The sequence below is a fragment of the Sturnus vulgaris genome, unplaced genomic scaffold, assembly GCF_052056855.1.
Source record: "Sturnus vulgaris isolate bStuVul1 unplaced genomic scaffold, bStuVul1.hap1 Scaffold_198, whole genome shotgun sequence".
Lineage (NCBI taxonomy): Eukaryota > Metazoa > Chordata > Aves > Passeriformes > Sturnidae > Sturnus > Sturnus vulgaris.
Window position 1 is genome coordinate 4,336,281 of NW_028276185.1, and position 18,240 is coordinate 4,354,520.

The 18,240-nt window shown below is 47.3% G+C and overlaps 1 protein-coding gene across 1 annotated transcript in view; it reads left to right on the plus strand.

Annotated features, from left to right (window-relative positions):
• The window catches only part of LOC148217916 (uncharacterized), a 40,090-nt gene extending 22,755 nt beyond the window's left edge, over positions 1–17,335 (plus strand). The window contains exon 2 of the mRNA XM_088158357.1: positions 16,737–17,335. Coding sequence (XP_088014483.1) covers positions 16,737–17,335 — 599 coding nt within the window. The remainder of the gene's footprint in view (positions 1–16,736) is intronic.
• Positions 17,336–18,240: the final 905 nt, after the last annotated feature.

The following is an 18,240-nucleotide window of genomic DNA, read 5'->3' on the forward strand; positions in this document are numbered from 1 at the left end:
TATTGACTTTTTGCAAATATTACAATGAGTGCTATATGTTGGAAATCTTTGCTGTATGAATATAGTTTATTTTAGCTCTGTGATTAACAGAACTTAGAAATAGTTGCGGTAAATATATTTTTTTGAACTACAACATTTTGATGTAAAAAGCTTTTGTTCATGTAACTAACTCAGAGAATGGTAAAAAAGATAATCAGGAAATTCTTCACATTCTTGGATTATGGAACACCAAAACCCCAGGGAAGGCAAAAATAGTGATTTACAGGTTGGGGAGAATGATTCAGAATAATGCATGAAGGTCTATGAATATGCAACATGTTGCTGCATTTAGGAAGTGTTTTCTGAGTCAGTGTGTGCCCTTGGCTGAAGGCCAAGCATCCGGCCATTATAACCTTTGGCCAGAGCCAGGGCAGATATTCAATTATCTCCCTTGGAATTGATCTTTGCAATTCCTTACCCTGGGAATTCTCCACCTAGTGCGGGCTGGAGATAAGGGATGGATATTTCAAGCAGTCTGTGGCCAGAATCCTGTCTCTTGTGAAATCTCTGCCACAGGAAGCTGGGCTGGCACAGAGCCTGCCTTGGCACTTTGCTGTTCACAGCATCCACCCAGGACTCTGCCTCTCAATTACACTCACACACTGGGCTGCCTGCGATTCCACTGTTGGAAAGTATACAAGCTTTACATTTTTTTTACCTTTCATTTTACTAGTCAGGCTCGGTTTGCCCTTGTCCCGGGAAAGAAATTTTAAAAGGTTTTTTTTAAGAGATGTTGCACCACTCAACAGAGATGAGTTTAACATCTCAACAGACTGGGAATAGCCCAAAACATATCCACAAAGATAACAACATTCAACAAAACATCAAGGAAACACCAGCAAACATCAAGGAACACCCACCCCAGACACTGCCCCTGGCCCAGATGGAGATACCTGGTCTGGGAAAGACTGAGAAGGAAATCCAGGAGTGAGACCTCATTAACATCATAGGAGGAGAAATCCAGGTCCAATAGGAAACCAAACACTAAGAACTACACAACTTTAAAGCAATGAACATTAAACCAATGGATTTCAATGTGTTCAGACTGTAAAATTTCAGGAAAAATCTAGTAAAATTCACATCTCATGGAATGAATTTCTCTGCACACCCGGGCTATGTGTGGATGAAATTTTTTCTGTTGCACATCCTGACCAGGATCAAGTAATGCCTTAACTCTCTAACACTAAAGATATTGCTGGAGAGTTTTTTATTGTCCCTGCAGTTTCAGTGACAAGATTACACCATGAGAAAAATTTTTCACATTAATCCTACTTTTAGATTGTCAGTTAGGTTTGGGCCAGGGGTGTGACAAGCAATTTTTACTCCTAGGAGAAGAGGCAGAAAAGACTTGATTGCATTGGAATATTTTTCTATATATTTGTGGTGGCTCTTAATGACGGCAGAATTTCGGAATGGATCTTTAGAAGCTCACCTTTTGGATGCATTTTGCAAACCTAGAAGAGTATTAATGGTGAGGCTTTAACGCATAAACTGTTAATAAAAAAGCGTTTAAAAAAATAGAAAATAAAAATAAAGCAGATTGTGAGGGTGGACGTGTGAATCACCTAAAGGCTGCTCTGGAAGAAAATCCTAGTTCCAGGCAGCCAGGAGAGGAGTTTTAGAAATGCAAATTAACATTGCTCTGGAGAAGTGTGGACAATGCCCAAGGGCCTTCTTGCCAGGGGGAGGAATTTCCCTGAGTCCATCTGCCCCTCACCCCCAGCTCTGCCTGCTTGCACAGATGGAATTTGCACAACTAAAGGCAGAGCCCATAGTGAGGATATCTGACTGCAACAGAAATTGGTTAAGCTGCAAAGGGAAACAGCAAACGGAGAATATTGAGCAAATTTCATGAAAAAAAAAGTGTGTGTGGGGGGGGATCATCCCTCTCCCCAAAGCAATGAGGTGTTTTTGCTAGTCCAGAGAAATCACTTGAGAATCCAAATATTTTATCATTTCATAAGATAAAAGTGGTCAATTGATGCAGCCGTGGCAGGAGGGAGCACCCAAAAAAGGGAAAAAGATGAACGGCCACCAGAACAAATCCTACAACACCATGGACCAGCCCCTGGGATCCCTAACGAATTCATATCAGGACACAGAAAACCCATCCATAATTTGAGTGGCAGAATTAGGTTAAAAAGTATCCTTGAAATAATAACCAAGCAGACAGCTCCAGCTCCTGACCTTCCTGCTGACCAAGCCGCTGAAATGAGGAACGAGACATTTCACCATGGGATGGAATCAGATTATCTATTCACAGAAGAAGGAGGAGTTTGTGGAAAATTAAATGACGCAAACGGCTGTTTGCAAACAGATGATAACCGAAAAGTGGTGAAACAGGTAACAAAGGAAATATGAAAATATCTCGTATTCCGGAGAAGGGATGGGAATGGGACAAATTTTCGTGGTTCCCTGGCAGACCATGGCTTAAACGAATGCTGCTCCTCCTCTGACGTGCTGCAGCAACTCTCAGCTTTTTACCATGGAAGACACCTTGCGCCAAAGAGGATGCAGGAAAAGAGATTGAGTCAATGGAAATTAAAAGTTTGTAAAGGCAATTCTTGAGAATATGAGAAAAGGAGGGATTGAAAGCAGTAAGATTAATATCGTAGTAGGAGTGAATATTAAGAGGGACATGCAGTAGGCGATCGGGAACTCTGAACCTGCCAAGTACCTCAGCCTCAGTGGGGAAAGGGAGAGGGAGATGCCAAGGGAAAATGAGGATAAAAAGGAGGCTGCGCTTTAGAGACCGCATGGCAAATGCCGCATGGCCTCTCTCTTTGTTCATCAATAAAGTCACTTTTACAGGACTCCTCTGTCTCCTTTGGGCACACAAACCTCTGGCCACGGGAATTTTCCCGCACAGCCCCGGGCACAGGGCAGACACCTCTGTGCCACCCACAGCAACCGGGACGAGCCAGCGCTGCTCCGGCACCGGCTCCTGCCGAGGCCCCAGCGGGAAGGAGACCGCGGGCAGCCGCTCCCGCAGCGCCCTCAGCCCAGCGCCAACACGGGCCGGCACCGGCACAACCAACCCGCCAGAGCCCCCTGCCGCCCCCTCGGCCCGCAGCGAGCCCCGAGCCCCCGCACAACCGAGCGCGGCTCCCACCTGCGCTGGGGCCGCCTCCGAGCTCCGCCGCCGCCTGTGGCTGAGGAATTCGATGGGATGTGTTGCCTTAACCTTTCTGACCACTCCCAGCCCATCTATGCCAGCACTCAAGCCCTGAAAGAAGGTGGGAATAAACTTCGGGTAGATAATGGGTACGACTGGCTGAACTGGCTCTTAGGGCACTGTGTGCCTCAGCAGTGAGTCTGGGCAGCGCTTTGGGGCTCTTGGATGGATTCTGGCACCTCCTCAGCTGCCCCTCACGGCAATGTGCCATGGATGTGGCCTTCCCGGGCTGGGGATTTTCCAGCGGAGCCAGTTTGTGTGAGGGAGGATGGGTGTTCAGTGCCTGTGGGCAGAGGTTCCTCCACAGCCCCAGAACTCTCCTCCTCCCTGGCTGGCTGTGGGCAGTGTGTGCAAACGTGGCCTCAGCAGATGAGCCTGTGGGCTACGGCCTCCCCCAGCCCCAGCCTGGCCCAAGCTGATTTTCAGGACAGCTGCTGGCTTTGGCTTTCTTTGGATACATTCTCCTGCCTCAGTCTCGTGTCCTTGTCCCTAGACCAGAGGCAATTGATCAATGGTGTCACCTTGATGGTACCTCAGGTGCTGTCAGGCCGCTCAAGTCCCAGGCCAAAGCTGCAGTCAGGTGAAGGAGGGCTGGGCTGGGGTGGTCTCAGCCTCTTTATTCAGTAGAGGATTTTTGAGGTCCTTCCCAACACAAACTATGCTTTGACTCTAGAAGATGTGTGGATGTGTATTTTAACTTGATAACATTAATACAAAATATTATAATAATAATAATTTTATTTTCATTATAATTATTTAATACAAATTCCATTATTTAATACTACATCTATTACTTCTTCTTCCTCCTCTTCCTCTTCTCTTTCTTCTTCTTCCCATTCCTCCTCTTTTTCTTCTTCTTCTTCTGTCTATACTTAAAATGATTATTTCATTTACTCCTACCACCATTTCTTTTTCAACTTAGTAGTTTTATTATTCTTCTTCCTATTATAATTCTTAATATAACTCTTTCTTCTTATGGGCTTCTTCTACTTGTTCTCCTATTTCTACATTTATTTCTATTCTTATGTTCTTATAGTCTTGTTCTTACTCTTATAATCTTATTCTTATTACTTTTGGGTTTTTTTCCTTATTCTTAATTCCTCTTATTTTTCCTATTCTTATTCTAAATCTTCTTATTATTCTTTTTCTTTCAGTTTCTTTTTTTCTTGTTGTCACTCCTTTTCCAGCCCTCCTGCTGGGGCAGTGGAGCCAGGCAGGGGCAGCGGCAGAGGCGGCGCAGCGCCCGCAGTGCCCGCCGCAGCCGGGATCGATGGTTATTGATGGGTGCAGGCGCTTCCACACGGGCAGGGCAGGCACAGCACGGGCCTGGGGAGCTCGGCTCAGCTGGTCCCGGCTCAACCCAGGCCTGGCGAGGGGCAGCCAAGGGGAACCCGCCTGCTGACAGACCTGCCCATCTGCGCTCTCTCTCTTCTTTGTCCTCACAGAGCTCGAGGACTGTGAGGTTTTGAACCTCCAGGTGCTCTCAGGCACCCAACTGTCGGGTTATTTTCTGTCATGTGCCAAGCAGCTAATCGTTACTATCAAGTTGCTTATTGCAGAAGCACATCAGTCTCAAAGGCGAAAACAAAACAAAGCAATGGCAAAAAGCAGATGGCATTAAAAGCAATGGCATAAAGCAATGGCATAAAGCAAGTGGCAATGGCAAAATGCAAGTGGCAAAATGCAATGGCATAAAGCCATGGCATAGAGCACCAGCTCTCCCTAAAGCATGTTCTTTCATAGCAACTTTCCAACTACCTAAGACACAAACTCAGACCACTGCTTCTTAACCTATTAGAATTCTAGTTTCTTAGCACGCCAGGCTATAAACTATGTACAAGGCCTGTCTTGTTCTAACTGAAAAATGTAAGCAATATTCTTAACTCTAACTCTATTATGTCTGAAGCCAGGTTCTTGGAACCTCGAAGGAAACACTAGCACGTCTTTCAACCTTCACTAGAACATGTACTACTTCTCTGGCGTCTAAGACCTTTTACTCCCTAAAAGCACTTAAAACTTATTCCATTTACTTACTTATTGCTCCCTCGTGCTACAACCTAAACCTTCACCTCTGCTTTATGTGTGAGAGGCTTAACATATTTCAATCCATCTCAAGACTTTAATTCAATCCCTGCAGTCTAATCTCTCTCTGAAGGATTCAGAGAAACTCTTGACTTACTGACTCCAAGACATCCCCACACTGATTTTAGAGGAGTTGTGTGTCCCACACCCAGCCCCGCTGTCATTCTGCCCAAGCACAGCTGCTCCAGTGTTCCCAATAAAGCTTCCCAGTTCACCCGGGTCCCGTTTACTGGGGGGGCAGGACTGGGGAGGGACCTGGGGGGACCCCACTCCTTACAAACAGAAAATCCTGGATTTGGGTGAAACACTGGCTTGGGGTGTGCTTTCTTGTCCTCCTCCCTTTTGCCAACTCCTGCTCTTTTCTGTCTCTCTGTGAATGCTAATTTTTGCTTTACATTTTCCCTCTGATAATTGAACTGCTGACCATATCAAATGTAGCAGTTGTTCTTCACCCAAATTTAACACGAGCAGGTGCTACTTCTCTTTCAGTTTAGGATCAGAGCTTGAATGCAGGGATTTCAAAGTGAATAAATTACCTTTCTCTCTTTCAGTCGGAAATGAGCTACTGCCACCTGCACTCGCCCTTCCCTTCCTCTCCTGAACCACCGAACAGCCCCACTGGGATGGCAGGAGCTGGGCCTGGGAACTGCTGCCTTTGGAGTTGCATCTCCTCCTCCCGTGGCCGCTGCTCAGAGCCCAGAAGTGCTCTGAGAACTTGAAGTTGTGGCAGCTGGGTTAGAGCCTACATGGGAGGAGGAGAAGGTTCACCAGAGCCCTTCTCCTGCCGTGCCAGCTCCAGGGCAAGGAGTGCAATGGAAGCCAGCCAATGTCCAAAGCCCATCTGCTCTGCCAGTTCCTGTGGGAATGAGCTGCTGCAGAGGGGAAGATTTGGGTGGGAATGTGGTTCTCTAAGAAGGCCATAACTAAATGCTTGCATGGGGATTTTGGCTTCTGGAGCAGTAGGGTAGGGCTGTGGTTGGTTCCTACCCCTCCATGCCATGATGATGTAAGGGGTGAGGGATGCCATGTGTGCTGTGCACTGGCAGTGATCCTCAAGAAATCCTTCGAATCCTCTCCTTCAAACTAGTCAAGCTCCTGGGAAAGATAGGACCGAAAAGAAAAAAAACATTCTCAGTTTTGTGCCCTCCTGCCCTTGTGGGGTGAGGGGCAGGAGGCAGAGGTCCAGCTTGGTCTCTCTCTGACCTTTTCTTTGAGACAACACTGTCTGCTCCCACCACAAAGGCACAGAGGGTGCTCTTTGCCCCCACCAGTGGGAAGTGGCTCTGCTGACCCCACTAAGAGTGCTGGAAGATGAGTCTGTGAACTAAACAGTTGAATATTGCCTAGAGGGGGGTAGCAGGCAGTAGATGTTGCCACCATTCTCTTTCCAGGACCCCACTGGGAGTACTTGAACTATCGACGATGAGAGAGAGATGGGGACACTGAATGGTGATCAAAATCCAATTTTTAATGAGCACTACATGTGCTTATATACCATTTACAGGAAGGCTGGTAATATTTTCCTGCAATCACATAGACAAACCTTACATAGACAAACTCTCACATAGACAAACTTTACATGTGGACTTAGTAAAATTTTATTTCCCATAACCCAGACTTGATCCAGTCCTCTTGCAGTCAGATCTCTGTTTGCTCTTGCCAGGCATCCTCGTTGTCAGGCTGCATTTGCTGATTCAATCTGCAGTACTATCAGTCTCATTTGCATTACCCATATCCACATCTCCCCCGTTTCTTTTAACTGAAAATACACTCTTAAGCGATTTGTCTATTAATTTCTTAACACACTGTAAAATACAAGGAATAACTACTACAATGCATAATATGATGCCTAATACATGCAAACCTATTTGAACTAAATTCCTAACCCAGCCAGTGAGTCGCCAGTGCCCTAAGAGCCAGTTCAGCCAGTCGTACCCATTATCTACCCGAAGTTTATTCACACCTTCTTTCAGGGCTTGAATGCTGGCATAGATGGGCTGGGAGTGGTCAGAAAGGTTAAGGCAACACATCCCATCGAATTCCTCAGCCACAGGCGGCGGCGGAGCTCGGAGGCGGCCCCAGCGCAGGTGGGAGCCGCGCTCGGTTGTGCGGGGGCTCGGGGCTCGCTGCGGGCCGAGGGGGCGGCAGGGGGCTCTGGCGGGTTGGTTGTGCCGGTGCCGGCCCGTGTTGGCGCTGGGCTGAGGGCGCTGCGGGAGCGGCTGCCCGCGGTCTCCTTCCCGCTGGGGCCTCGGCAGGAGCCGGTGCCGGAGCAGCGCTGGCTCGTCCCGGTTGCTGTGGGTGGCACAGAGGTGTCTGCCCTGTGCCCGGGACTGTGCGGGAAAATTCCCGTGGCCAGAGGTTTGTGTGCCCAAAGGAGACAGAGGAGTCCTGTAAAAGTGACTTTATTCCTGAACAAAGAGAGAGGCCATGCGGCATTTGCCATGCGGTGTCTAAAATGCAGCCTCCTTTTTATCCTCATTTTCCCTTGGCATCTCCCTCTCCCATTCCCCTCTGGCTGAGGTACTTGGAAAGTTCAGACTTCCCGATCCGCCTACTGCATGTCCTCGTTAATATGCACCCCTACTACGATATTAATCTTACTGCTTTCAGTCCTTCCTTCTCTCATATTCTCAAGAATTGCCTTTACAAACTTTTAATTTCCATTGACTCAATTTCTTTTCCCGCATCCTCTTTGGCGCAAGGTGTCGTGCATGGTAAAAAGCTGAGAGTTGCTGCAGCACGTCAGAAGAGGAGCAGCATTCGTTTAAGCCATGGTCTGCCAGGGAACCACGAAAATTTGTCCCATTCCCATTATTTCTCCGGAATACGAGATATTTTCATATTTCCTTTGCTATCTGTTTCACCACTTTTCGGTTATCATCTGTTTGCAAACAGCCGTTTGCGTCATTTAATTTTCCACAAACTCCTCCTTCTTCTGTAAATAGATAATCTGATTCCATCCCATGGTGAAATGTCTCGTTCCTCATTTCAGCGGCTTGGTCAGCAGGAAGGTCAGGAGCTGGAGCTGTCTGCTTGGTTATTATTTCAGGGATACTTGTTAACCTAATTCTGCCACTCAAATTATGGATGGGTTTTCTGTGTCCTGATATGAATTCGTTAGGGATCCCAGGGGCTGGTCCATGGTGTTGTAGCATTTGTTCTGGTGGCCGTTCATCTTTTTCCCTTTTTTGGGTGCTCCCTCCTGCCACGGCTGCATCAATTGACCACTTTTATCTTATGAAATGATAAAATGTTTGGATTCTCAACTCATTTCTCTGGACTAGCAAAAACACCTCAGTGCTTTGGGGAGAGGGATGATCCCCCCCCAAACACTTTTTTTCATGAAATTTGCTCAATATTCTCCGTTTGCTGTTTCCCTTTGCAGCTTAACCAATTTCTGTTGCAGTCAGATATCCTCACTATGGGCTCTGCCTTTAGTTGTGCAAATTCCATCTGTGCAAGCAGGCAGAGCTGGGGGTGAGGGGCAGATGGACTCAGGGAAATTCCTCCCCCTGGCAAGAAGGCCCTTGGGCATTGTCCACACTTCTCCAGAGCAATGTTAATTTGCATTTCTAAAACTCCTCTCCTGGCTGCCTGGAACTAGGATTTTCTTCCAGAGCAGCCTTTAGGTGATTCACACGTCCACCCTCACAATCTGCTTTATTTTTCTTTTTTATTTTTTTTAACGAATTTTTATTAACAGTTTATGCATTAAAGCCTCACCATTAATACTCTTCTAGGTTTGCAAAATGCAACTTAAAGGTGAGCTTCTAAAGATCCATTCTGAAATTCTGCCGTCATTAAGAGCCACCACAAATATATAGAAAAATATTCCAATGCAATCAAGTCTTTTCTGCCTCTTCTCCTAGGAGTAAAAATTGCTTGTCACACCCCTGGCCCAAACCTAACTGACAATCTAAAAGTAGGATTAATGTGAAAAGTTTTTCTCATGGTGCAATCTTGTCACTGAAACTGCAGGGACAATAAAAAACTCTCCAGCAATATCTTCAGTGTTAGAGAGTTAAGGCATTTCTTGATTCTGGTCAGGATGTGCAACAGAAATAATTTCATCCACACATAGCCCGGGTGTGCAGAGAAAATCATTCCATGAGATGTAAATTTTATTAGATTTTTCCTGTAATTTTACAGTCTGAACCCATTGAAATCCATCGGTTTAGTGTTCATTGCTTTAAAGTTGTGTAGTTCTTAGTGTTTGGTTTCCTATTGCACACGGATTTCTCCTCTTCTGATGTTAATTAGATCCGCATTCCTGGATTTCCTTCTCAGTCTTTTCCAGACCAGGTGTCACCATCTATGCCGGGGCAGTGTCTGGGGTGGGTGTTCCTTGATGTTTGCTGATGTTTCCTTGATGTTTTGTTGAATGTTGTTCTCTTTGTGGGTATCTTTTGGGCTATTCCCAGTCTGTTGAGATGTTAAACTCATCTCTGTTGAGTGGTCTAACATCTCTTAAAAAAAACCTTTTAAATTTTCTTTCCTGAGAGAAAGGCAAACCGAGCCTGACTAGTAAAATGAAATGTAAAAAAATTTAAAGCTCGTATATTTTCCAGCAGTGGAATCGCAGGCAGCCCAGTGTATGAGTGTAATTGAGAGGCAGAGTCCTGGGTGGATGCTGTGAACAGCAAAGTGCCAAGGCAGGCTCTGTGCCAGCCCAGCTTCCTGTGGCAGAGATTTCACAAGAGACAGGATTCTGGCCACAGACTGCTTGAAATATCCATCCCTTATCTCCAGCCCGCACTAGGTGGAGAATTCCCAGGGTAAGGAATTGCAAAGATCAATTCCAAGGGAGATAATTGAATATCTGCCCTGGCTCTGGCCAAAGGTTATAATGGCCGGATGCTTGGCCTTCAGCCAAGGGCACACACTGACTCAGAAAACACTTCCTAAATGCAGCAACATGTTGCATATTCATAGACCTTCATGCATTATTCAGAATCATTCTCCCCAACCTGTAAATCATTATTTTTTCCTTCCCTGGGGTTCTGGTGTCCCATAATCCGGGAATGTGAAGAATTTCCTGATTATCTTTTTTACCATTCTCCCAAGTTTGTGACATGAACAAAAGGTTTTTACTTTATACTCTAAGAAAAATATATTTATCACACAACTATTTATAAGTTTTGTCAATTGCAGAAATAAAAGAAACTATATTCGTACAGCAAAATTTTCCAACATATAGCATTCATTTTAATATTTGCAAAAACTCAATAATACAATGTACACTTATAACACACATAGAATTCAAATTTCTTTTTCTCAGACTGGAGGACACATAGCTGGTGGTCCAATCACTTTGTTATTTTTCATTTTCTCAGGTTTTTTTCCTTTTCTCCTGTCCATACCACAATACTGAGGATATTTGGGTTTAAAAAGTCATACAATGTTGTGACTAGAGCAGAGAATCTTCAATCCAGGTCCTGCAATTTCCAATTAATTCTCAGAATTCTTTCACCTGCGTTTTAGTCCTGGATTACTTCTGAGATTCCCTGGTCCCTCTCTGGGTCAATACAACACAAACCCTCAGTCAAAATATGTCCCAAATATTTAACCCTTTTCTCCACGATTTCCTCTTTTATTTCAAATACTCAAAAATGCTTTTTAGCCTGAATATTCAGCCATTTCACAGAGGCTTCTTCTACCACTTCTTGTCCTCCTGATTGCAGCAAGTCATCGACATCCTGCATTAACCCAATCCCTGGGGGTGGGGTAAATTCCTGTGATATTTTCTGCAAGGCTTGCCCCAATAAGGCTGGTGCTTCTGTGCATCCCTGCAGAAGGACCGTCCATGTCGTTTCCATTTTCCCTTCTACCTCTTGTTTCCACTCAAAGGCAAAATCCAGTTTACCATCCTGTGTGAGTGGGCATCCCCAGAAAGCATCTTTGCCATCAAGGACTGAATGGTGTCAGTGTGAGGAGGGCACCTGGTTGAAGATGGTGTAAGGATCTGAGACTGTGGGGTGCCTGGGTTTAATAATCCCATTTATTATTCTAATGTCCTGCACCATTCTATCGATTCCATCTGATTTTTTGACTGGCAGGATAGGAGCATTATAGGGAGAGATCCTTGGCTTCAAAAGCCCTGCCTTTAGCAGGGACTCAATAAGAGGCTGAAAGCCCTTCCTTCCCTCCCTTGGAACAGGGTATTGCTTTTAGACACCACTTGTCCCATTTGCTTCAAAGTTCTTTGGAGAGGCTCCATATCTAATTTTCTCTATTTTTCTGGAGCTGCCCACACTTCTGGGCTCACTTCAGCATTGGCCTTGCCAGACATTTGACACAAAGGTGTAACAGAACTAGCCTCTATCACCTTTTCCAATATTAATTGGCATTCCAAATTAAGACATCAAAAACCTTCCCAGTAAATTACAATCACATTTAGGAACACATAGGAATTCCTGCATTTCAAACCCAGTCCCCTGGGTGCTGGGCACCCCTTCCTGTTTCCATTCCTGTCACTGTCCCCCACATCTCCGTCCATGCCTGTGTCCCCCCACGGCCCATGGTAAAAAGATGAGAGTTGCTGTAGCTCATACAAGGACAAACAACATTCGTTTAAGCCATGATCTGCCAGGGAACCACGGAAACGTGTCCCCTTCCCATCCTTTGCATATTTGGACCGGAATATGAGCTACTTTCTCACTTTCTTTGTTTTGTGTTTCACCACTTTTCATTTGTGATCTGTTTGGGAACAGCAGTTTGAGTAATTTAATTTTCCACAAATTCCTCCTCTTTCTGTTAGTGGACAATCTGATTCCATCCCATGGGGAAACGTTGCATTCCTCATCTGAATAGATTGGTCTGTAAGAAGATCAGGAGCTGGAGCTGTCTGGTTGGGTGTTATTTTGAGGCCATTGTGCAATCTAATTATGCCATTGAAATGATAAATGGGTTCTCTGACTCCTGATATGAATTTGTTAGGGCTCCCAGGGGCTGGTCCATGGTGCTGTAGGATTTGTTCTGGTGTCTGTTCATCTTTTCCCCATATTTGGTGTGCTCCCTGAAGCCAGGGCTGCACCAATTGAGCACATTAATTAAATCCCCACATACCTGGATTTCCAACTCATTTGCTTGAACTTGTGGCACCAAAAACACCCCAGTGCCCCAATACACCCGATATAACCTGGACAGTGACAGCACAGGTTGGAGTGGGGAGAGGGATGATTTCCCCCCCGGTGTTTTTCATGAAGTTTTCCCAACATTCTCCGTTTGCTGTTTCCCTTTGCAGCTTAACCAATTTCTGTTGCAGTCAGATATCCTCACTATGGGCTCTGCCTTTAGTTGTGCAAATTCCATCTGTGCAAGCAGGCAGAGCTTGGGGTGAGGGGCAGAGGGAATCAGCCAAATTCCTCCCCCAGGCATGAAGAGTTTGGTAAATTGTCTGCGCTTTGTCTTAGCAGAGTTAATTTGCATTTCTAAAGTTCCTCTCCTGGCTCTGCCTGGAATGAATCTTCTTTTCATCACAGCCCATCAGGTGACTCACATATTCTCTCCTTCCTCTCTCCCCTCCCCCCTCCCACTGCTTTTCTTTTTTTCTTTTTAAAACAATATTCTATTAAATTATACAGGGCTTTTGGTTTTGCCAAATGCAGCCTAAAGGTGAACAGTGAACATTACAAATTCCATACCAAAATTTTGTCATCACTAACAGCCACTCATAAACATACACCAAAAAAATCCCCAAAGGAATAAAGATTTTTTCTGCTTATTACCCTAACACTAAAATGTGGTTCTCACACCCTTGGCCCAATCTTAACTGAAAATATAAAAGTAGGATTATTAAAAAAAAACATTCTAATGGTGTAATCTTGTCACCAAAACTGTGGGAGGACCCAAAACTCTTCAACACCATTTCTACTGTTAGAGAATCAAGGCATTACTTGATTCCAGCCAGGATGTGCAACAGAAATAATTTCAGCCACAAATAGCCCGGGTGTGCAGAGAAAATCATTCCATGATATGTGAGTTTTACAGGATTTTCCCTTAACTTTTTACAGTCCAAAACCTATAGAAATCCATTGGTTTTATGTTCATTGCTTCCAAGTTGTGTAGTTCTGAGTATTTAATTTCCTATCGGCCCCGGATTTCTTCCCCTCTATATTAATTAGGTCCGCACTCCTGGATTTCCTTCTCATCCTTCTGCAGACCAGGCATCTCCAACTATGCCAGGGGCAGTGTCTGGGGTGGGTGTTCCTTGATGTTTGCTGAAGGGCCTTAATGGTCGTTATCTTTGTGAGTATCTTTTGGGCTATTCCCAGTCTATTGAGATGTTAAACTCATCTCTGTTGACTGGAGGAAAATTCCTTAGAAATATCCTTAAAATTCGTTTCCCCAAAGCAAAGGCACATGAAGCCTCAGTAGAAAAATAGATTTTTAAAATTACACTCGGTATATTTTCCGACCATGGAATCCCGGGCAGCCCAGTGTGTGAGTGTAACTGAGGGGCAGAGTGGAATTGTGCCGTTGTCTTCCCCAGCAGCTGTGGCAGTGCAGGCACAGAAAGCAGCGAAGCTCCAGCAGTGGCAGCAAGGATTGGCCCCAGTGTGTGGAGATGCCAAAGGAGGGTGCCCAGGCAGAGGATTTCAGCAGAGGATCTGTGGGCAGGCCCAGGGGCTTGGCCCGATGTGGAGCCCTGGCTGCTGCTGCGTTGCCTTCAGTGCAGGGTCAGTGGTGCCCTCCCATGCTGCTCCTGCAGCCGGGAATTCCAAATTCCTTTGGCATGGCCCTGTTTAACATCCACATCCCATTCCAATTTCTTTCCTGACTCTGGTAGAGCCATGGCAGGGGTTCAATCACTTTGGTTTTTTTCATTTTCTCAAGTTTTGTTCTTTTTCTTATGTCCATAGCATAATATTAAGGCTCTCTGGGTTTAAAAAGTCGTACAATATTCTGGCTGGAACAGAGAATCCTCCGTGCAGGTGTTGCATTGCCTGCTAATCCTCAGAATTATCCCAGCTCCATTTTAGTGCTGGATAATGTTAGTTCTGAAATTGTATGGTACTTCTGTGGGTCAATACACTACAAAATTTCAGTCAAAATATGTCCCAAATATTTAACCCTTTTCTCCAGCATTTGCACTTCTTTTCAAATACTCAAAGATGCTTTTTAGCCTGAATATTCAGCCATTTCACACAGGCTTCTTCTACCACTTCTTGTCTTCCTGATTGCAGCAAGTCATCCACATCCTGCATTAACCCAATCCCTGGGGATGGGGTAAATTCTTGTGATATTTTCTGCAAGGCTTGCCCCAATAAGGCTGGTGCTTCTGTGCATCCCTGCAGAAGGACCGTCCATGTCTTTTCCATTTTCCCTGGAAAAACAGTGACCCCATGGGCACAGGAGCTGTAGGAATTCTGCCACGGCCTTTGCCTTCCCCTTGGCCTTTTCCTCCTCCCTTCTTGCATTCCCCTGCTGTGCCTTTGTGACCAAGTGCTCCAGGGGCTTCTTCTGCCCCTCCTGCAGCCCCCTCAGTGCCTGGGGGTGCTCATCCTCTGACAGCTGCTGAGCTTTCTGCTCAATCATTCCTTTCTGCAGTGACCCAAGGAAAATGCTGAAAAGCTGATCTCGATCCTTGCACGTCCAATTCCCATTTCCCAGCTGTTCCTTCGTGCTGCTCCTTGTGCTGTGGCTGCCGTGGCCAGCCCGTATCCCAGAGCCGGTGCCTGTCCTGCCGCAGTGTCCAAACGCGGCCCCCCCGGCGGGCAGGGCCGGCAGCTCCACGGGGCCGGGCAGCGGCCGGGGCGTCCCGCAGCCTCCTGGGGGCCGGGGGCCACTGCCGGGCCTGCAATTGCCGGGGGGTGCTGGGCTCAGGCAGCGCCCGGCGCTGAGCCCCGGCTGCCCCACAGCCCCGGCCCGGCCCCGCAGCTCCCCACAGGCCCCCAGCCCGTGCTCCCGGTGCCGCCCCTCTGCGCCCGCTCCTGCCGCTGCCCAGCACAGAGAAACCCCCTGCAATCCTGACCTCCTTGTGTGCCTGTCCTGGCAACCGGGGATACAAAGGATCTGCAGCAGCTGGCAACTTCTGAGGATAAGAGCCTGCTGAAAAACATCCTCAGAATTTTTCTCTTCCTCCTCTTTTCCATCACCCTTTTTTTTCCCACGTAGATTGCTCCTGCTGCATCTTGACTGAACCATATTCCTGCACGGTCTCCTTCACCCAATCCCTTCCCAGCACAGCGACACCTTCCATCCCTTCTCGACTTTCCTTATTGCCTCCCAGGGTGTCCATGTCTTTGATTACCTCTGGGAGAATGTGCAAACTCCCTCAACATATTCCGAAGGGACGCTTCAGAGATATTTTGGGATCATCATCCCTTTTGCTGGGATCCCTTCCTGGCTTTCCCTTCCTACCTTCCATGGGTGCCCTGCCATGTTTAGTCCCCGAAGATCCCACTGTAGTCCCTGCTGAGATTTTCAGTGCTCTCTGGCTGCCGACTCTTCCCAGCCCCCCTGATCTGTCACTCGTCTGTCTCCTGGCCCCAGCGCCCCCCGGCAGGGGAATTTGGGGAGGTGGGAGGGGGGGAGCGCCAAGGCCGGGCCCCCCCGCGCTGTGGTGGCGGCAGCGGCTGCAGTGGGGAGCGAGTGCGGGCGGGAGCGGCCGAGAGCCCAGCGCTGCCCCAGCCCGAGCTGCCCCAGCTCCATCGCTGCCCCTGCGCTGGGATGCTGTGGGTTTGGGGGGAAGAGGGAGCCGGCAGTGGGTGCTGGGCCTGGGGGCAGCAGGAGAAGGGAAGGAGAAGCAGGGTTGAAGAACAAAAGGATCAAACGATGTATGTGGGAGGAGCAGGTGGGATTGTGCAGGCGAAAGAGGAATAATGGGAGGAAGAGGAGTGTGAGGAAGAGCAGGGACCCCAGAGGAGGGTCAGAAATGGGAAGCAGCACAATGTTCCACTCCTCCCTGTATCTGTAGCCTCTACCCCAGCCCCAGGAGCCTTGCTCCCACCACGTGCAGCAGGTGACTGAAGAGGGGGATCCATGATTTTCACAGGGGTGAATCTTGGTGTTTGTGAGCGTTATTGGGATAAATGTTGGTGCTTTGATTTTTGCTGGGCCTGAATCTTTATATTTTGGAAGGGATTTGGGCTGAAACTTGCTTTTTGGGGAGATTTTGATCTGTGTCTTGATGTTTGGATAATTTTTGTGCTGAATTATTGTGTTTTGGAGGTTCTTATAGACACAAGATGCCCAATGACTTCCTGAGTTGCACTTTGGCAGGAGAAACCCTCAGCCCATGGTGCTCTCTTGTGTTTTCCTCCAAACCAGGATTTGTCATTCCCAAGTCCTGGATGGATGGAGGAGGAGGACAAGTCCCAGGGATCCCACAGGAAGAGGGGCTGCAAACCCAGCCCAGGGAGCTGCGAGGAGGAAAGACCCTCCCTGAGCCGGGAAGGCGGCCGGAGGTCCAGGGAGAGCTCAGAGCTGATGGAGAAGCCTCATGGAGGGGAGAAGCCCCACAAGTGCTTGGAATGTGGGAAGGGTTTCAGCTACAGGTGCAGGCTGATCGAACACCAGAGGATCCACACTGGGGAAAAGCCCTATGAGTGTGGGGAATGTGGGAAGAGCTTCAGCATGATCTCTGGTCTGATGCAGCACCAGAAGATCCACACAGGGGAGAAGCCCTACGAGTGTGGGAAATGCAGGAAGAGCTTCAGGACTATTTCAAGTCTGATGCAGCACCAGGTGATCCACACAGGGGAACGGCCCTACACCTGCTTGCAATGTGGGAAGAGCTTTGGCTGGAGCTCTGACCTGAAGAAACACCAGCGCATCCACACTGGGGAGAGGCCCTACGAGTGTCCCAAGTGTGGGAAGAGGTTTCAGAGCAGCTCCGATTGCCTCAAACATGAGCGGATTCACACAGAGGAGAGGCCCTTCCGCTGCCCCGACTGCGGGAAGGGATTCAAGCACAACTCCAACCTCATTGTCCACCGGCGCATCCACACTGGGGAGAGGCCCTACGAGTGTCCTGAGTGTGGGAAGAGCTTCTCACAGAGCTCTCACTTGACCCAACACCAACGTAGGCACCACTAAGGGAAGCCCTGTGAGTGCCCCGAGTGTGGGAAGAGCTTCTTGCTCTGCTCCAGCTCCGTCCTCCATGGGAGGATTGGTGTTGGATGATCCCCAGTGACCCCCGTTGGGCAGAGCCCTGGTGATCCGTGGTCCTGGTGATCCGTGTTGGGAAGACACCTGGCTGGGGGGGCTCCACATCTTCCTGTCTCCCTGTGTGCACCTGGATGAATGCAGGGACAGGAACGTCCATCAGGATGCAAACCAACCTTGGCAATTCCTTGGGGAGAGTGGATTTGTTGCCATTCAGAAAATCTTCTGTGTTCAATCCTATCTTCTGGTGGTGCCCTGCTGGGCAGGGTGGAGGAAGAACCCCCGGCCCGTGGCTGGAATTGAGTGCAGCGGGCGCCGGAGAACAGCCATGAAACCAGAAACTCATCACGGCTCCTCTGACTAAACCCTACAGTCCTCACCCAGCCCCCAGCCTGGCCTTGAAAGACTCTTTATTATAAATAACTCTGACTGCCCCACCTGGGAAAAACCACAAAAACCTCTGCTGCCCCCTGGGCAAAGTATTAACTCTTTCAATGCCCAGAATGAAGCTTCACAGATGCTTTATTCTGTCTCTCCTTAAAAAAAAACAAACAAAAACCACACAGAAACAATATAAAAACATCAAAATCAAACAAAAAGAAATGTCAAATCCCAAAGAACTATAATTTCTCTTTTTTTATGATATGGCGAAAAACCTCTTGTTTCCTCTATAACACATAAAAATATTACGAACTGAATATGACTATTCTAACTGTAAATATAATCAAAGGCTGTAATATTAAACTAAACACGTTAAAATTGCTGTAATCTCCTAAGTTTAAATAATGAAAATCTCCCTGGTGTTCCACAGAAAAAAAAAAAAAAAAAAAAAAACC